This window comes from Monodelphis domestica, chromosome 3, assembly GCF_027887165.1.
Source record: "Monodelphis domestica isolate mMonDom1 chromosome 3, mMonDom1.pri, whole genome shotgun sequence".
Classification (NCBI taxonomy): domain Eukaryota; kingdom Metazoa; phylum Chordata; class Mammalia; order Didelphimorphia; family Didelphidae; genus Monodelphis; species Monodelphis domestica.
Window position 1 is genome coordinate 96,597,555 of NC_077229.1, and position 19,276 is coordinate 96,616,830.

The window sequence follows — 19,276 nt, forward strand, 5'->3', positions numbered from 1 at the left end:
CCTTCCCAGCGCAGCGCCAGCCAATGGGAAGGATCGCGTGGGACGCGACTAGTTTCCATGGTAGCTGCCGGCGGGAGGGGGGAGGTGGTTTCCTAGCAACGGAGACAGATGCTGAGAGGCTCCATCTGGACCTAACCTGGATGGAAGGCCCAGGGACCCTCGTATCTGAGCCGCAGGAGATAGCAGAGCTCGCTCCGGGAATGTCCAGGCGCTAGCCTTTGTCACGGTCCCTTTCTGTCCTGGGACAGTCTTTTCTTGAACACTGAGAATAAGCCTCAGATCCCTTCTGTTCTTCCTGGACCCCAATCCTTATCTCCCCTTAGTTCCTTCTTTGACTTCCCAGGCTAAGCTCCCCATTTTCTAAATCCCACAGGCTTGGCCACATTCAGATCCTTCTATCCAGACAGATATCCTTTTTCTGTACCCCTGCTCATAGCTAATTTCTGCTCCCTCCCCATAGGATAGACTCTATCCTACCCTTCACCCAGAAGCTAAGGAGACTCCTTTGCAAAGGCCTAAACATGGTTCCCCTACGCACAGCTCCTTCCTCCTTCCATAAACCCCGTCGCCTTGCCTCAAGGCGTCAGCCAAGAATTCCATCGAGTCAGCCACCTCCCATCCAGGCTGGAGTGAAGCCTCCTATTCATGTGCAGATTTCTGAGCTGCACCGAAAAATCCAATTGTTGGGTAAGTAGGTGTATGGGGGTAAGGGAAAGGAGAGAAACAGAACAGCTGAGGTGGCCTAAGCCTTGGGGAGGGGGTGGGATGGGTTTGGAGAATTAGTCACAAAGAAGATGAGTCTAGGACATCAGAGTAAAGAATCAAAAGTTAAGGAGAGTTGAGAACTGAACGGAAATTGGGCTTAGGGAGAGATGAGGGAATGATCATGATCAGAGCCAAGAAAGAAAAGGTAGGGAGATGGGATGGATAAAATTGGGGTCATAACAGAATATTGAGGTCGGGAATATTGGGGAAGCTTGGGGAGAGCTTGGTTTTTGAAGAAGATAAAAGATAGGGTGTTAATAAAGTCAGAATAGGGTCAGGTGGGGAAGGGGAAAAAGGAGTGAAGGGAAGAGTAGAATTGGTAGTGAGCTAATGGGGGAGATAGAAAGGAGATTCAGGAGGAGGGTAGGAGGGCTGAAGGATGGGAATGATAGTTGGGAGCAGGGAGGAGATGGGAAGTAGGAGATGGGAGTGAGTGCTTACACCCTGCTTTGCCCCCAGAGGGCGACCGTAAGTCCTTCTATGAGAGCACTCAATGGACCATCAAAAAGAACAAGCAAACCATTAAGCATCTTCGGGAAGAGAACAAGATATCATACCATAGGCTGTCAGACATGCTCAGTGTGAGGGCTGGGATGGAGGGAGGAGAAATGAGGGGACAGGCCTGGGGGGAAGTGGGAGGGGGAAGAGGCTCCCATGCTCCACTGACCTTTAAGGGGAAAGCTACCATGCGCTTGGGCTGATCTAGACTAAGGCCATCTGGGTCATGGGAACAGGTTGTTACATAAAAACAAGGCTCCTTCCCTTTTCCAAATGGGATAAGGGTGGTGGAATGGGGAACTTTGTTGCAAAGGTATTGGAGATCCTCAGACATTGATACCCTTGTCAGGGGGCAAAAAAAGCCTGGGAGTAGGGGGTGGTAGGGAATGTGTTTGGTTTCTTGACTTCACAGGGTGAGGAGAAAGTAGTTCGATGGGTCATCAAAGAATGGAAAGATGAAAAGTCTCATCTGAGAAACAAGAATGGGGAGGTAGGTAGCAAACATAGCTGTAGACATGGCAGAACATACAACCTCCAGATTTCCAGGAGTCCCTCCTTCTCTAAGTCCTGGCTTCTGGCTCAGAATATAAATAATATATGTGTGTTCATGTATACATACATACTATATATATGTTCTATATATGTACACACAGAGATATGTTTTTATAGATATGATATAGTTGTGTGTATATATGTACCAGATGTCTATATCATATATACATACATTTTATCTCTACCTGATATGGACCCTAGGAAGCCCTAGCCCTTGTGGATCATCGGCTGAATGAAAAGATGAAGCAGCTAAATTCCCTTCGACATGAAGCAGAACTAAAGCAGCGACGAATTGAAGAGCTCCAGTTACAGCATTCCCTTCGAGCTCTAGAGACAAATGAACTACGGGGCACTGACACTGAGGTGGCAAAGGTGGGAATTAGGTCCTGCCCAACCCAAGCAGGATAGGAAAAAGAGCATGGGGGGGAGGGGGGTTATGGGACCATGGAGCTCCTGGTTGGTTTATGACCCAGAGAGAGGAGAATCATGGACAATCACTGTCTCCTTTCCCTTAGACCACCCGCAACTTAGAAAATCGACTGGAAAAGGCCAAGCTGAAGGGTGATGAAGCAGAGAACATTACTAAAGTTTATCTGCAGCTGAAGGCCTACATGCAGGTGTGGCCTGTGGGAATGATGGGAAGGGATGAACAGGAAGGGGTGAGATATGTGTGATGGGGGTTCTATACATAGGGACTTATGAAGAAATTGCTTTCTGAACCTGGATGAAGTCAGGAGGGCACTTGGCCCTATGGCAAGGATCTGGAAAGAATAGTGGTCTCTCTTCCCTGGCCTTTGCACTCCAGCTGGGCCCTCCTCTCCCCACCTTCTCAGGATGAGAGCCTGAACTTTGAGAACAAACTGGATGCAATGGAGGCTGAAGTCATTCGACTAAGACGTGAGTTCTCAGAACTGCAGGTTGTGAACCATGAAGCCGAAGTAGCTCGGGACTCTGCCAAGGTATGGCACAGCCTCACTCTAGCCCTGGTCAAGCTCTAGTACATCACAGTTGGAGGCCCTTAAACCTAACAAAGCTGTAACCCCAGTCTCCTGGGCCCCTAAATTGGCAGGGTTGGTATACCAACAAGGGCTATGAGTATGTGAGCAACTCCTTCCCCTTTGTGCCAGGGGCAGGAACCCCAACATTTGGTCCTCATGAGCTTCAGTCTTCTCTCCCTGATGTTCTTGCCACCTCCTCCCCTACCAGAGCCAACTTCAGAAGCTAGAGGAGAACTTATTCAAAGATAGGAAGGAGAGAGAGAAGGTCATGTTGGAGGCCAAGAAGCGAACAGAAGAGAAGAAGCTTTTGAATGAGCGGATTGAGAGGAAGGTTTGTGGATTTAGGTCAGAGGAGACAGGGAAGGGAAGTGGCAGGAGAACTGAAGACCTTGCCTTCCATGCCATTTACTGTGTCCACAGACCCAGCATCGTGATCATATACCACTTAGATCTGAAGAAATTGTAGATATGCAGGGAACAAAAGCAGACATCTTAAAGGGCCGCTGGCACATGTTCCAGACAGAGATTGCTTTTGATAGGATCAAGGAAGCCACTGGTGTAGCTGATCCCAATGTGAGTCATTTTACAGGGTGGGGATTGAGGGAGGGGAAAGCTAAGCAGGCCTTCTGGCTGCTGTTGTTCATTAGCCCTACCCAACCAGGAGAGGATACTCCAGATTGAGGAAGACTTGAGGCTGTAGAGCTTCTCCAAGGGCCCCACTCCAGATATGTAGACATGTCAATAAATACCCCCAAGTTGAGGGATACTCTGTGTGTGTGTGTGTGTGTGTGTGTGTGTGTGTGAGAGAGAGAGAGAGAGAGAGAGAGAGAGAGAGAGAGAGAGAGAGAATATGTGTAGTGTCTCTTTATATGTTTTGTGTGTTTTTGGCCTTAGGTATCCTTAGGTGAGCAATCTATGTTCTCATGTGCCTTGTGACCCTAGGGGTGGAGTAGGCAGGTTCCAGTGTCCAAGAATGTCTCAGAATGATTCTGTATGCTCCCTGTCTCTGATCAGGTGGGAAGGAAAGTAGACTGGGTTTTCCTAGGTGCTTCTGTGTCTCTGAATGATTGGATGTGGGTGGGGGAAGTCTGTGGTGCGCAGGTTCTTGGCCCAGGGTGATGCATTCACACACTTGGAGTCTCTAAGAAAACAGAATGATTTGACCCTTGCGAAGCTTAGACAAGAGAAGAAGCATCTGCAGCAGGAGCTCACTGAGCTCAAGTACGCAGGAGAGACCAAGGCCATCAGGTGTGAGGAAGAGGAAGGAGGTGCTGCTGGGGAATAGGGAGCTGGTGTAATGCCTTAGCATCTCTCATGTGCCCTCATACCTGTGCCCTGCTTCCACTCCCTACCTCACCCTGGCCAATCCAGGAATGATCAATTTATGGCTGAGCTACAAACACATGTGAGCACCCAGGAGAAACAAGTGGCAGCAGCTAAGGAGGATCTGGAAAGTACTATTCGATCATTGTTATCTGCCAAGGCTGGGGTTGAGCATCTGGCCATCAAATTGCAACCCATCACTGTGGTATACACATGAATCCCTCCTCCTACCCCCATATCTGCCCTGCCCCCAGCCCTTTCAAGCCCTCAGAACCCTATTTATCCAACTTTAGCATGTTGCCCTTTTATGCCTAGTCTCCCAGACCTACAACCAGTTTTTTAGAATCTCCCACAGCTGTTCCCAACATCCCCCCATCCCGTCACTCTCTCTTTGGGGCATTGCCTATAAACTTCCTAAGACCTCAGTCCCCCACCCACCCACGTCCCTTAGGAGAAAAGCCAATTTGCAAAAAAGGAGCTAAACCCTAATGCCCCAGATTATGTGCTGGATCTCATGGCTCAGAATGAGGAGAAGCTGCTCCAACTTCAGAGTGATATGGAGGGGCACGATGTGCCAGACCTACTGCATCATCTTACTGAGCAGGAGGTAGGAGCCCTGAAAAGGGGGGGGGGGTCTAAGTGGGAAAATGTTCAAGACTATCCCTCTTTCCATTATGCCCCTTGCCCCAAGATATTGGAATTCTTTGACATTTCCCTACTGTTCATTGGGGATATTTGTAAAGCCCTTAGCATAGTGCTTGGCACAAAGTAGATTCTTTAGAGATTTGTGTTTCCTTCCATTCCCCTCTATCACCCAGCAGCCCCTTACTCTGTCCTTTCTATCCCCAGTATTATGCCAGCCTGGAGGGGAAGCTTCCTGCTTTCAACACCCGCATCTCACTGCCTTCAGATACTACCAAGGACAAGTTCTTTGGTGAGTCCAGCTGAGGATAGGTAGGGAGAGGGTTGTTTCTGGCAAGGAGTCAGGGACAGGCAAGGAATGCTGTACCAGAATATCTGTGTGCTTGGAGGCAAGGAACATCTTAATGTCCCCCACCCCCTTCCTCATCCTGCTCATGTCTCCCCTAGATGAGGAAGAAAGTGAAGATGAGACTGGGGAGATAGTGACCCGAGCAGCCTTGAAGTTCCAGTCTCAGAAACTCATAGAGTCCAGAAGCAAGAAGAGAGGCCGATCCCGAAGGCGGTCATAGGTTCCATACCCTCCTAGCCTAGCTGCCAGTGCCCCCTTCGGGGCAAGGGCAGTCACAGACCCCAACCTGGACCAGCCCCAGGTTCTTTCTTGAAGGCCCAACTGTTGGACCTAGATCCTCTCCCCTTCCTCAGGGTGTAGCCAGAGGATTTGTGTCCCTTCCTACTTAGGAATTAAGTCTTAGGAGGCTTTTTTCACCCTTAAGGCCTGCAAGAGTAGCAGTGTCCCTGTCCCTTGGGAGGCAGGCCCAAGGCCTTGCTGGTTCAGCTTTGGGGTCGTGGAACTTAATGCCTGATTGTTCCCACCATCAATCATAAATCTCCTGGGGCTGGGGAGGTTGGAGGCCCTGTATGACACTCAGGGCCCACTGCTCGACTCCCAGTGGTCATTTTTTATTTCAGGCAATAAAAGTTACAAAGGAGCCTGATCTGTGTTCCTGTGTCTGCCCTGCCAGGGCCTTCTGGTGATGGGGAAAAGGGTCATTAGCATTGGTCCTAAGGGGAAGAGGGAGGGATGCAGAGGCACACAGCCCCAGGTATTGACATTTGTATAGGGCTGTAAGGTTTACAAAGTATTTTTCATATTATCCCATTTGCTCCTCACAACAACCTTGTGAAGTATTGTTGTCCCCATTTTACAGATGAGGAAACGGGCTCAGAAGTTAAGGGACTTGCCCACGGTCACACAGATAAGTAGAGACAGATAAATAGGGAGCTAGAGACACAGAGATTGGCCGGGACTGTCTGGATCCAGACTTCAGCCAACACAGATAGAAAGACCTAGAACTGTTTAGGTTTCAGGTCCAGGTCGGGGTTGGGAGGAGGGAGGCTTTCCAGGTGTGCCTATTTGAAGGGCACCTCCCCTCCCCACCACAAAAGGGCTCCTGGAAGTTTGGAAAGTACTTCCCGGTTTGTCCGAGGCCAGGTGGGCAGTGGCTGGGACTCCCCGCCCCCTGACCGGCCTCCTGTCCCGTGTCCCCATCCTGGCTGTTATGGAAATGAGCCCGCCCAGCACCCACTTACTCTAGGCGGTCAGTGGTGCGCACCCAAACCGGGCCCCTCCCGCAGTTTTAAGCTCCTGAGTCTGAGTGACTCCCATCCCTGCGCTCGGCTGGGCCCTAGCCCCAAAGCTCCCCCCAGCTCCCACCCCGCGTCTCCTTTCTCTGTCCCCCATCGTTTCCCCCAGTGCAGACCCCTCCCCCGGCCCCGCCTTCGGCCGGGGTAGGAGCCCAGCAGTTGCTGGAGCCAGAGCGCTCCGCTTCCAGGCCGGTGGATCCGCTCATCCGTCTCATTCCCTGAGCTGCCGCCGGCGGAGCCAGAGCCAGAATCAGGCCAGTAGCTACCGTGACAGCTGCAGGTGTCCGAGCCATGGAGCGGCCTCTGGGGAAGGAACTCGCCCTGGTAACCAGGCGTGGGTGGGGGGAGAGCCAGGGCGGGAGATAAGTCCCCCATCCCCGAGCTTTCTTGCCCAGCCACCTCGGGTCCCAGATCTGCCTCCGGATCCCCGCAGGCGCCGCTCCAGGAGTGGGGTGAGGAGGAGGTGGACGGAGCTGTGTACCACATCACTCTGCGGAGACAGCGCAGTCAGCGGCCTGGCCCGGGTGGGGGCCGAGGGAGGGGGCGGGGTCAGGTGAGGAGCTGGGCCTGGGGACGGGCAAATGGGGGGGTTATGGGGCGGGACCAGGTGAGGGGTGAGGCTGGGGGGAGGGGTGGGGCCAGGAGGTCGAGACCCGAGGTCTGGAGTGAGGCAAGGAGGGGTGGGGTCAGGTGAGGCTGGGGGCTGGGGAGGTTTCAGGGAAACTCGTTGCCAAAGGCTGACAGAGCCTCACCCCCTTCTCTAGGCTCCGGATTCCGGAAGATCAGAAGACTTTGTGCACTATCGCACCTGCAAAGTTCGGGCGCTTCGAGCAGCGCCACTGGAGCGACTCGTGCTGGAGCTGGTGCGAGGAGATCATGAACAGGACCCAGCCTTCGTGCCCGCCTTCCTGGCCACACACCGTGCCTTCGTACCCACCGACCGTGTATTGGGGCTCCTGCTGCAGCCTCGGCAGGCCCCGAGACCCCGAGGGTTGGTGCGGTCTCCTCTCAGCCCTTTTCTTCTCTGTATCTCCCCCGTCCATCATCCATCCGTCCAGGTTCCCTCCTATCCCCTTTCCCAGCCTCCCCCGGCCCTTCTCACTTCTCCATATCACAGCCCATCTCTCATCAACTCCAAAGATCCCTCAGTCACCCCAAGGACCTGCCTCATGTCTTTCAGGTCAGCCTCCCATCCTGCTGTTTCCTTTCCCTCGTGTTAAGGAAACCTCCCTCCTTCCTACTATCCCTCTAGATCCTCCTTCCAGGCAAGACAGTGGCCTCTCTCTCCATTTAGGTATGCTTCCCTGTTTGTTTTGTTTTGTTTTTTTTCCCCAGGGAGAGACAGGAAGAGGAAGGTCAAGGCCCCTTGGATGTGAGCCAGGAGCAGGAGTTGAGGTTGGTACCCATTTTCCCATCATTATCCTGAGCCGTTGGTTGAGTCTCCAGGGATCAAGGAACTATGGCTGGGTCAGGGGTTGTGGGTCAATGACTGGAGGTCAATGATGGGGTTGGAAGTTAGGTTCCAGAAGTCGGGGATTGGTTCTGAGAAATTCGTGGTTTGATTTGAGGAATTCACGGCAAGAAGATAGGCAAGGCCTGATGTTAGACTCTGGCTTCAGGGCATTGATAACTGTGCTGGGCTCCTGGCTGCTGGATCACCCCCAGGACTTCAAAGACCCTCCTAGCCACTCCAACCTGGTCCAGGTTTGTACCTTTCTGAGGTGGGCAGCACCAGGGGGCCCAGAGAGCCAGGAAGCTGAGAGGCTGCTGAGGCACTTCCAAGAGGAGGAAGAGGAAGAAGTGGCCAAGACATTACAGGAGGAGGAAGAGGGGACAAAGGAGGCCCTAGAAGCATCAGAGCCTTCTCATGATGGTACTTTCCCTCTTGTCCCCACATCCAACTCCTTTGCTAGTGGGGTTGCCATTCTAGGAGACTGGATTGGGGGCATTGGCAGCTAAATAAAAAATCAGAATCCATTCTTCTTCATTCTCAAATCTGTATAGTTTAGGGAAAGACCTTTCTTTTTTCAGGAGTGCCTCTGGGTGAAGTCAGAGTAGTGGAAAGAAGACATTGGTCTTATATGACAGATAACCTGGGTTGCAGTCTCAATTCGGTTACCTATTAGTTGTGTGACCTTGGATAAGTCACTTTACTTCTGATATGCCTCATCTTTCTCATCTGTAAAATGGAGACAATACCTTGCCCTCCTTACTTCACAAGGTTGTGGTAAGGAAAATGCTTTGCTAATTGTAATGCACTTCAGGAATATTATATTACCATTACTGATTCTTTTATTCAAAAAGTTAAACAATCCCTTTTCCAACCAGGCTGAAATAATCGAATTGCAGGTTTAGAGTTTGGAGGGACCTTCACGAAGATCATATAGGTCAATGCCATCACCTTACAGATACAATTCAATTAAACAAACATGTATTAAATGTCTCCTTACTATGCCTAAGGCTCTATATAGGCAGATGAAGAAAATGCAGTGTTTATGACTTGTCCAAGTCCTCCCTGCTAATAAATAGCAGAGCTGAGATGTGAACTCGGCTCCTCTGATCCCAAATCTAGAGGTTGCTTTCTTTTTAGTACTAAGTTTCCTCTGTAATCCTGTAAAGAAACCCTTACTGGCTATAAAGTATTGCCTTTGGGTTGTTCACACAAAGTATATATACAAAATATCCTTTTTCTATGATCAGGTTGCATTCTGGGACACAATCCTCCTTTCTAATTTCCCAACAATTTTCTTCTCTTCCTCATGTCTTCTTTTCTCTCACCTCTACCTGGCTCATATTCTGGGCTCACATCTGTGTCAGAGACTGACCTTCCTTGGAGACCAATTATAGCTAAAGGAAGGTTGCCTGAGTTTCCTCCTCTTACCCTGTTCTCACCCCAATCCCTCTGGTCCTTTCCCAGCTGTAGAAGAACCTTGATACCAAGGGTGAATAGCTAGCTGTCCACTTCTGACACCCGTGGCCCCTCCACATTCTCTCCTCATTTTTAACTCCCTTTGCCCAGAGTCTCCAGGCTCAGAGGACCCCCTGGAGGAGGAGGAAAGACAAGGAAAGGAGGGCCCAGAGCTTCTGGATTTCAGTGTGGATGAGATAGCTGAGCAGCTGACCCTGATGGATATGGTGAGGGTAGCCTTCAACCCTTCCTCTTGGTTCTGTTGATTGGAATAAGGATAGGGTCTGCCATGCACCTTAGCTTTGGGGAGAGCAAATTTCAAAAGGTTTGGGCTAGGGGTAGGGGAGAAGGTAAAATGGGCTTCCATGGACTAAAAAACAGAGAAGATCAGCCCAGTAGTAGTAAGAAAACAATATTCCCAATGAAAAAGAAAAGAGGATGTTTATAGAGATTGCTATGGATGGATACACAGGGAATTATTTGACCAATTGAGATGTTAAGGTTTTAGAGAAGATAGAAATATGGCTAGGTGATAAGAAAGTGAATTTTAAAGTTACTTAAAAATCATGTTGGAGGGGTAGCTAGGTGCCTCAGTGGATTGAGAACCAGGCATATAGATGGGAGGTCCTGGGTTCAAATTTGGCCTCAGATACTTCCCAGCTGTGTGACCCTGGGCAAGTCACTTAATCCCAATTGTCTAGCCCTTATTGCTCTTTTGCCTTGGAACCAATATACAGTATTGATTCTGAGACAGAAGGTAAGAGTTAAAAAAGCAGAGATAATTTTAACTCAGATCATCTCACATCTGGATTCATTTCCAGGAATTATTGCTTAAGCTGTAGACAGTGAAAGTTTAAAAGGGTAACCAAGATGGTGGTGAAGGACCCAAAAATTGTATCCTATGAAATCAGTTGAAGGAATTGGAGAGATTTAACCTGAAGAATAGGAGTCTTAGGGAAGGACATGGTCACTGTCTTCAAGCATATAGTGGTAAGAATGCTAGATTTAGTGTCCTGAGTTCAAATTCCAGCTCAGTCACCTGTGGGATCTTGGGCAAGCTACCACCTCTCTGGGCTTCAGTTTCCTCATCTAGAAAGAGAGGGGGTGAGCTCTCTGCCCCTTGAGTTCCCTTCTAGTTGGAAATCTCTGATCCTTTAAAGTATTTGGTTCCATGATCACTGAAATGCTTGTCAATAGGGAAAGGGACTGGCTAGGTTCTACTTGATTCCAGATTGTGGTACTAGGAGGAATGGGTGAATATACAGAGGCAAGTTTGACTTAATGTCCTAACAATTGGAGCTGTCCCCAAGGGTAATGAGCTGCCCACTCATTGGAGGGCTTCAAGCAAAGGCTAGCGGACTACTTGACTAGAGGGGATTGGGGTATGAGTTGAACTGGGTGGCCCCTGAGGAATTTTCTAAATTAAGATCTGGTTCTGTAACTGCTCGATTGACCCCTTCCTCCAACCCTTTGGGGCATAATGATGGCATACTCTAGACACTTCTCCTTTAGCTGGATGGCCAGGGAACACCTGTCCCCAACCCCCTGACCTTGATGGAGTAAGGGCACTTCCCTGGCCCTTTTGCCCCTAACCCTGATGTATAGGGCAAGGATGCTTGCCTTCTTCATCTCTTGCTTGCACCTCTGAACCACCCTTCACTTCACACATCCTTAGGGCCCCGGGGGAGGTGGGAGATTCTGCAGGGAGGTCCTTGTGTTCAGTTGTATCTCTCTCCACCTAGGAACTTTTTTCTCAAGTATGCCTTTGGGAGTGCCTGGGTTCTGTGTGGTCTCATCGGGATAGAGCAGGGGGCCTTGGGAGTGCCTCCTCTGTCCGTGCCACCGTGGCCCAGTTCAACGCAGTAACTGGTTGTGTCCTGAGTTCAGTGCTGGCGGGACCAAGCCTACCCCCACCCCATCGGGCCCAACGCCTGGAGAAGTGGATCTTCATTGCTCAGGTGTGATGCTCTACATACCTGGAAAGCCCCCGCAATGGGGAGGGGCTGGTGGGTGGTGTTCCAGGGTCTTCAATACAGACTAATGGGATGTATATGTAGATATCTATAACATGGCCTAGCTTTTCTCACCCAGCGCTGTAGGGAGTTGAGGAACTTTTCATCACTCCGGGCTATCCTATCGGCGCTGCAGTCCAACCCCATATACAGACTCAAGAGGAGCTGGGGAGCTGTGAGCCGGTGAGGGTCTTCAGGAGTGAGAGGGGAGGAGTGGGTGTGAGTGGGGAGGACAGCGGGGAGGCCAGGGGAGGGGGCACCCTCAGGGAAGATGAGCTGGGGACCAGGTTAGTTCTCTTCTTCCTGACTGGATCCAAGATTATAGATGGAGCAACAAGGGGCCACAGTAATTCTATGCTAGGGTGGGGATAGGTGGGGCCAGGCAGAAACACTAGAGAACTGTTACTAGGAACAGGGACCAGAGTGGTTCTGCTTGGCCTCAGAGGATAGAACTAGGCACCACAGGTTGGAAATTGCCAAGAAGCAAATTTAGGGCTTGAGAAGTTTCCCAACAAACTTAGCCATGCAAAAAGCTCAATGAGCTGCTTAAGGAGAAAGGGACCTCCCAGCACTGGAGCTCTTCCCATGGAGGGAGGCCACGTCTCTCCTTACTGGAGATGCTGTGGAGAGGATTCCTGTACAGGGGGTAGTTGATCAAGATGACCTTTGACATCCCTGCTGACCAGAGGAGCCCTCAAAGAGGCACTATCTTACCCCTGACCTTGCTCCCTTCCTCCTCCCTCTCTCTACCCTAGGGAGCCGTTGTCCATGTACCGGAAACTCTCAAATATTTTCTCTGATGAGAACAATCACCTCAACAGCCGGGAGATCCTCTCCCAGGTAACAGAAGAACCTTGGACATTGGAGTCCCTGAGGTGGGGATGGAAAAGCCCCCAGAAGGCAATGAGTACCAGGGTCTTGCTGGGTTAACACTTTGTAGCAGGCTTAACTTTTATCAGCCTGGCACACAGTAGGTGCTTAATAGATGTGAGTTGACTTGAGTCTGGTGGTATACAATGTTCAGGGTGGTAGGCACATGGTTAGCAGTATTCTTAACCAGTTTGAGTATGAATAGCAGTAGCCTTGCTAGAAGCAGTGATGAAGGTCTGGAACCTCCTCTAGAAGAGATACAAAGGCAGGCAAAAACCACTTGATTATTCCCCAGTAGCCAGCGTCAAAGGCTCAGCTTAGCTGAGCGCTTTTTCTTCCATGTTTCTCACTCTTGCCTCATTTGACTTTTCCATAGAGGAGGAGATCCTTGAAATCTCCATCTGCCCCCAAACTATTGTTTTTTCCATTTCCTCTTCCTTCAGAGAGTGACACTTCTTGCCTTTGTGGCTAGACCTTTATTACCCAAAACACAGGTTTCCTCCCTTTGGGGGCTCTGGTCTGGCTGTTGGGAAAAGGGACTAGTTCTACCCAGGATTCTATCCTTTGAATTCTCTGTTTCTACCCCAGGAAGAAGCAACCGTGATCTCCCCTGAAGAGAAGACGGCTCCAGGAGTTCCTCCCTTGGTAGGAGGCTATATTGGACTTGAGGTGGGGGCAGGCCTGGGGAAGAGGGCTTCAAGGAGATGGTCCCGAGAGGAGAGGGGCTATAATGCAATGGGTAGGGCTAGGGTTGGGACAGTGATACCTGGGGGAATTGATCAAGTTTCTGATCAGTTCCAGAAAGTTCCCCCTGGGCCTATCCCCTACCTGGGTACCTTCCTCACTGACCTTGTCATGCTGGACACAGCACTGCCCGATCTACTGGAGGTGAAAGTCTGGCCCCTGACCCCACTCCCGAATCCCATCCCCTTGTCCTTTCACTGTCATCCTTGCACCTGAAACCTTTCCAGAAGCCGGCATCCCCTCCCTGCCCCCAACTGCCCTGGATTGGGAGTAAGACCACCATTTGGGTTTGGATCCAAATATCACTGTTATTGATGTGTCCTTAGGCAATTCCATTCCCCTCACTGAGCCTCAGTTTCCTCCTCTGTAAATTGAAGGGGGGGGTGGTACTCAAGTTCCTTCCAGCTATAAATCCTATGATCCCACCATCTTTGCTGTCTTGGGGACTCTGAGCTCAGGCTTGCTTCTCCACTACCCCCAGGGAGATCTTATCAACTTTGAGAAGCGAAGGAAGGTAAAGGGGCCTGGGCAGGGGGAGAGGGGAGGGGTGTGAGCAGGGTGGGGAAGGGAGGTAGGGACCCTGGGACTTGGTTAGGGGAAATGCCTGGGAGGTAGGGAATGGAGGGAAGGAGATGGGGAAGGAAGGCCTAGCAGAAAGAACTTCACCTCCCTTTTCCAAGGAGTGGGAAATCCTGTCCCGGATCCAACACCTTCAGCGTCGCTGTGTGGCCTATAATCTACTATCACGGCCACCTGTTCTTGCTGCCTTCCGGGCCCAGAGACCCCTCAGTGAGGAGCAGAGGTGATTCTTCTGACCCCCTGACTCCAGCTTCTTCTCTACCTCCCAAGTCCCAGACTAAGCCTCTTAGGCAATCCCCTTTTTGGATTAAGTTCAAACTCTTATTTATTTGAACCCTCACCTTCCATCTTAGAATCAATACTAAGTATTGATTCCAAGGCAGAAAAGTGATAAGGACTAGGCAGTGGGGGTTAAGTGATTTGCCCAGGGTTACACAGCTAGGAAGTGTCTGAGGCCAGATTTGAACCCAACACGTCCAGTCTCTAGACCTGGTTCTCAACCACTGAGCCACTCAGCTGCTCCTAAATCCAAACTTTTGATCCTGGCATTCAAGGCTATCATGGTTCCTACTCCAAATCTACATGGCTAACTATTCAAACCAGGCTTCTCCATCCCTTTTTCTTTGTTCCTTTCCATCTCCATGCCTTTGTTCAAGCCAGCCACAAGTTTGGAATAGATCCATTCTCTTCCTCTCCTCCCCTTACTTGGATATGGAAATTCATTGATTCCCTGGATGGTTAACACAGGGGGCTGATGCCTTCTCTAGGAAATTTCATTGGCTCCCTCCTGCTGAAATTGCTTTTTGCCATCTCACCTTTCAAAAAGCATTTTGCCTGGCCTGGATCCTGTGCATTTATCTCTCACTTTTCTGAAGTATAGTTCTATATATGCATTTCTCCTAAATGAGCTTTAGGTGAGGCTCCGTCTCATGTCTCTCACGTCTCTGTCCCAGGATGCCTTGCATACAAGTAGGCACTCCCTAAATGGTCTTTGTTGACCAAATCAATGATTCTGTTGGTATTGGGAACTTTCAGTGAGGAAACTCCCTCCATCCACATTGATCCACATATGCCCCTGAACTTAAAAATCTTAAGAGGGAGAATGTGGGTTCAAATCTTGTTTCAGATACTTCCGAGCAGTGTGACCTTAGACAAGTCATTTAACCTCAATTGCCTAGCCCTTACCACTCTTCTGCCTTAGAATCATTATCCATTATAAAACAGAAGGTAGGGGCAGCTAGGCTCAGTAGATTGAGCGCCAGGCCTAGAAAAAGGAGATCCTGGGATCAAATCTGGCCTCAGACACTTCCTAGCTGTATGACCCTGGGCAAGTCACTTAACCCCCATTGTGTAGCCCTTACTGTTTTTCTGCTTTGGAACCAATACTTAGTATTAATTCCAAGTGGAAGGTGAGGGTTTTTTTTTTTTTAAGTAATAAATAAAAGACAGGAGGTAAAGGTTGGAAAACAATAGTCTGGGAGCAATGAGATATAAAACAAATTTCCCAGGGGCATTTAGCTAGTGTGTTTTTGAGACTGGGCTGGTTCTCTACCTCCCTACAGTACCCCTAAACACAATTTAAACAAGCGTCGATTAAATGTCCAGTGTGTACAACGCTGCCTACTAGGCTCTGTGCTCTGTGTCCTCCTAGAGCTCACACAGTCTAGTTTAGGGAGAAGATCCAAATGCAGATAACAAAGATGGTTTCTGTTAGGTGTAAGCACTGTACTATGTGAAGTGGGAGGGAGAAGGTCGTTATTGATTGAGGAATGACTTCCTGGAAGTGCTGGTATTTGAGTTTAGATTTAAAGTATGGAAAGGAACTCAATGGAAGAAGTAAAGGAGGGAAGTATAGGCCATGCGTGGTGCAGGGGTGAGTGATTCCTCGCTTAAATTGGAGCACAGAGTGGCCCTTAAAAGTGCTATAGAAATGGAATTATTGGTGTGCTAGATGGCAGGGAGCCAGTGAGGTTTGGGGGCAAAGGCAGGGCGCCCTGATTGGATGTTTGTTAAACAAATCAATTGACTCATTGACCTCATCCCCCTGACCCACTCATTGCTTGGCCCCATCCCTCTGGCTCCCATCGTCAATCGGATCCCATTTCCTCATCCCCATCTCTCCCAGTTATCGCCTGTCCCGGGTCATTGAGCCTCCAGCTGCCTCCTGTCCCAGCTCCCCCAGGATCCGGCGACGGATAAGTCTTACTAAGAGACTTAGTGCGTGAGTCAGTTTGAAGAATGATGAGATAATGGGGAGAGGGTTGGGGGAACATGGACTTGCCTTGAAGCCACATCTGACCCTTCTCTCCCCACATCTCCTCTTAGGAAGCTGTCTCGGGAAAGAGGCTCGTCTCCAAGCCACCAGCCTGGGGATCCCCCCTCTCCCAGCCCCAGGTAAAACAGGTTTGGGGAGGATAAGGGTTGGAGGTCAAGATTAGGGCCTGGAGTTAGGGGAGTGATGCCATCTCTGGTTTCTGTGTCCCCTGTAGTCTCTCTTCAGGTTCCTACCCACCCAGCCCTGGAGAAGGGGACCCTCTGACCCTCAGCCCTCCTCCATCCCCAGGAGCAACTGGTCTGGGCCACAAGGTGCGTGATCCCGATGTACCGTAATGTGTGTCTCTGCAAGGAGGCAGTCTGAGAACTGTGGAAACTACTTAGCCTGGGAGTCAAAAGAGCTGGGTTCTAGTCTTGACCCTACCTCTGACTGTATGATCTTGAGCAAATCATTTCTCCAGTCTGGGTCTCAGTTTCCTCACGTGTAAAATTGGGGACACCAGTCTGGCGAGGATGTCTTAAGAGGCTCGTGTGAAGAATGGGAAGGCGCCAGCCTCCCCCACATATGATGATGGTGCCGTGACACAGGGTGGGTGGAAGGGAGAGGGGTTGCATGTTTGTGTGATGGATGCCACACTGGACACCACTGAGAACTGTAACTTCCTCCCCTGGCCCAGGGCTCCCTGGAGCTGCCTTTGGGAACCGAAGCTCCTGAGCTCCAGCAGGCCCCGGGCTCTCCTGGAAGCAGTGCCCGAGCTCCCCACCACCCAGGGCAGCCGAGCCCAGATGCCTGTGTCATCCGAGTCAGCATTGACCATGACCCCGGGAACCTGTATCGGAGCATTTGGGTAAAGAAGAGGGGCCCACGCTAGATGGGAGCAGCAAAGGGAGAATAGAAGGGCCAGGATCCTCCCATCCCTGTCACTGACCCGTGGCACCCTTCCCTCCCTGTGCCTGGCACCTCCCCCCACCCCTTCTCTTTCTCACACATTGTTTCCCCACCCCCAGCTCACTAGCCAGGACAAAGTCCCAGGTGTGATTCTCCGAGCCCTGCAGAAGCTGCACCTGGGGCAGCCACAGCCCCGTGACTATCAGCTGTTCCAGGTCTTGCCTGGGGACCGGGGTGAGTGGGTGTGAGAGCCCCGGGCACTGTGGTGAACCCAGGGCATGGGGTGGTGGCTGGAAGAGGGCTTCTGGCAGAACCCCAAACCGCTTGCCCTCTGAGGGAGCCGCCCCAGGCATGCCCTTCTCTGCTCCAGAGCCGGGAGATCCAGAAATCAAGGGCAAACAATTCTGGCAGAAAGCTGCTTCAGAGTGGGTGGCGTTGATGAGGGGGAGGGAGGGAGTTGCCAGCCCATGCCAACTCGAATGCTGTACCAGACCTGGGGTCAGAGGACCTATCTGGGTACGAGCTTGCTTCAGAGACTGCCCCTCTCTGGCCTCAGTTTCCTCCTCTGTCAAATGAGAGCCCAAAGGTCCCTTCAGTCGCAGAATCTGTGATTCTCGGAGCCCATTACATAAAGGGAAAAATAGAACCTCCACAGGGGAGGAAAAGGGCCACAGTGTAGGTATACACAAGTTGATGCAATTTGATACCATGTGGGCCTTCCACCCGCAGAGCTCCTGATCCCAGACAACGCCAATGTGTTCTATGCCATGAGCCCAGCTAGCCCCAGGGACTTTGTGCTTCGGAAGAAGGAGGGGGCTCAGTCACCACCCTGATGACTGCTCTCCTTCCTGGCTGGGGAGCCGCAGGCTTGGACCTAGCCGGGGCCACATCCAGAGGCATGCTGAGGCACTGACCCCAACACGATCCCTGGTGCTCCCATACCTTAGTGTCTGTGTCCTCTTTGGGGAGCTGGAAAGGGAAGGAGACTGGCCAGGCCACTAGATGGCAGCTTGCCTGGGGCTGGGCGGCAATGGACCCAGCGGACAAGGAGACGGAGACCCTGACGTCGCTTTTGGGTGGGAAGGGCAGGGTTCTATCTGGGAGGGCCCGGGACCCCTTTTTCTGCCTTCATATCCCCTTCAGATGTCTTCTAATATTAGCCCCTGCAGGACAAAACAAATAAGGTTGGAATTTTAGAAACCTGGCTGGTGAGGTGGGGTGACCACAAGTCAGACTCTGCTGCCTTTCTCTCTGCCCTCCCAGCCAGCTAGCCACCCTAACCCAGGGGCCAGCCTCCAGAGTTCTGTTCCCAGAGACAATTGGCTCAAGGGTTACCATGGGAAAGAACTTCAGCGACCGTCTTGCCTAGAGTGTTCCTGAACAAAGAAGTTCGCTGTAGTATTCCTCCCTAAAATGTGATCTTCTAGTCTTGTCTGGAAGCCCTTCCCAGTGAGGAAAAACCCTCTGCTTTATATCTCCCCAAATCCCTTTTTATTCTCAATCCAATCTGGGGGCATTTTTCTTTGTATTACGCTTAAATTTGCCTATATATGGCTTCCATAATGCCTAATTTTGCCTGATGGGGCCAAGCCAATCAAGTCTAATCCTTTCTCCATCTGCTAGTCCTTCAGTTAAGATGAACCATACAGTGACTATTCCCCCTAAGGTTTCTCTTTTCCAGGAAAAACCTCCCTAGTTTCTTCAATCAATTGTAGAATGATGGCCTCTTGTCCCCATCCCCTACCTTATTGCCCTGGTTACCCTCTAGGACCCTGGTGGTGAACCTATGGCACACATGCTAGAGGGGGGGGCACTTGGAATCTTCTCTGTGGGCACACCTGCCATCACCCCAGAACAGTTTACCAGTTTATTACTAGAAAGCTGGAGAGATGCAGAGCTGGTCTGCTCCCCTCTCCCTCTCCAAGGGCTCCTGAGGATATCACCCGCCCTTCTAAAAGGGGATGTCCTTGGCCTTGTCAGTGTCTAGGTGGTAGATAGAATGTTAGGCCTGAAATAAGGAAGTATCATCTTCCTGAGTTCAAATATGACCTCAGATACTAGCTGGGTAACCCTGAGCAAGTCACTTAACTCTGTACCTCAGTTACTTCATCTATAAAATGAGCTGGAGAAGAAATGGCGACTCACTCCAGTGTCTTTGTCAAAAAAACCTCCAACAGGGCCACAGGGGGTGGGACAGCATGAAAAACGAGTGAACAACAAAGAACTGAGCCAAATGTCATAGTAGCAAGTCCCCTTAGATTTCATATCCTGCCTCGTCTCTATCTTGGGCCAATTAATCTCCCTGGACTTCAGTTCCCTCATTTATGAAATGGTGCATTCTAGGTCAAAATCTACAATCTTACAGGCTACCTAGAACTGAAAGTGCTCCAGATGGGGGCTGCTTAGGATCTTTGCCCAAAGTGTAACAACCTGGCTTCACACAAGGTCTCAGTTTCACACAATAGAGTCAGGCCCCATTCTAGCTCACCACACCATTTCCCTCTGTTCACTAAATCTAATAGTCTAGAACCAACTTAATCCATCTTTTCCACATTTTTTTCCTGGTGACGATCTCTTT

General features: G+C 50.6%; 2 protein-coding genes across 11 annotated transcripts in view; both read left to right on the top strand.

Moving 5' to 3' along the window:
• The window catches only part of ODAD3 (outer dynein arm docking complex subunit 3), a 17,122-nt gene extending 11,355 nt beyond the window's left edge, over positions 1-5,767 (top strand). For 3 of the 5 annotated variants that reach the window (XM_056822701.1, XM_056822702.1, XM_001364204.5), the window contains 13 exons: positions 461-687; positions 1,225-1,346; positions 1,676-1,753; positions 2,017-2,187; positions 2,331-2,432; positions 2,649-2,774; positions 3,022-3,144; positions 3,234-3,386; positions 3,901-4,061; positions 4,185-4,341; positions 4,588-4,743; positions 4,986-5,070; positions 5,226-5,767. In XM_056822701.1, the coding sequence (XP_056678679.1) occupies positions 522-687; positions 1,225-1,346; positions 1,676-1,753; positions 2,017-2,187; positions 2,331-2,432; positions 2,649-2,774; positions 3,022-3,144; positions 3,234-3,386; positions 3,901-4,061; positions 4,185-4,341; positions 4,588-4,743; positions 4,986-5,070; positions 5,226-5,347 (1,722 nt within the window). In that variant the 5' untranslated portion in view covers positions 461-521 and the 3' untranslated portion in view covers positions 5,348-5,767. Of the gene's footprint in view, positions 1-108; positions 688-1,224; positions 1,347-1,675; positions 1,754-2,016; positions 2,188-2,330; positions 2,433-2,648; positions 2,775-3,021; positions 3,145-3,233; positions 3,387-3,900; positions 4,062-4,184; positions 4,342-4,587; positions 4,744-4,985; positions 5,071-5,225 lie in introns of those variants that run through there. The other 2 variants (XM_056822700.1, XM_007488496.3) reach the window with 2 other exon arrangements.
• A 349-nt stretch (positions 5,768-6,116) lies between these two features.
• Positions 6,117-18,832, top strand: RGL3 (ral guanine nucleotide dissociation stimulator like 3). 6 transcript variants are annotated; one of them, XM_007488492.3, is made up of 19 exons: positions 6,117-6,746; positions 6,856-6,975; positions 7,187-7,413; positions 7,758-7,817; positions 7,991-8,295; positions 9,442-9,557; positions 11,073-11,288; positions 11,422-11,525; positions 12,098-12,182; positions 12,801-12,881; positions 13,008-13,100; positions 13,438-13,470; positions 13,637-13,758; positions 15,661-15,756; positions 15,861-15,929; positions 16,025-16,121; positions 16,487-16,657; positions 16,818-16,932; positions 17,428-18,832. In XM_007488492.3, the coding sequence occupies exons 1-19, from the start codon at positions 6,714-6,716 to the stop codon at positions 17,529-17,531; spliced, it is 2,247 nt and encodes a 748-aa protein (XP_007488554.1). In that variant the 5' UTR covers positions 6,117-6,713; the 3' UTR covers positions 17,532-18,832. The 6 variants fall into 6 exon arrangements, with proteins under 6 accessions (XP_007488554.1, XP_007488555.1, XP_007488556.1 ...); XM_007488493.3 differs by having other exon boundaries at positions 12,801-12,857; XM_007488494.3 differs by having other exon boundaries at positions 8,042-8,295.
• Positions 18,833-19,276: the final 444 nt, after the last annotated feature.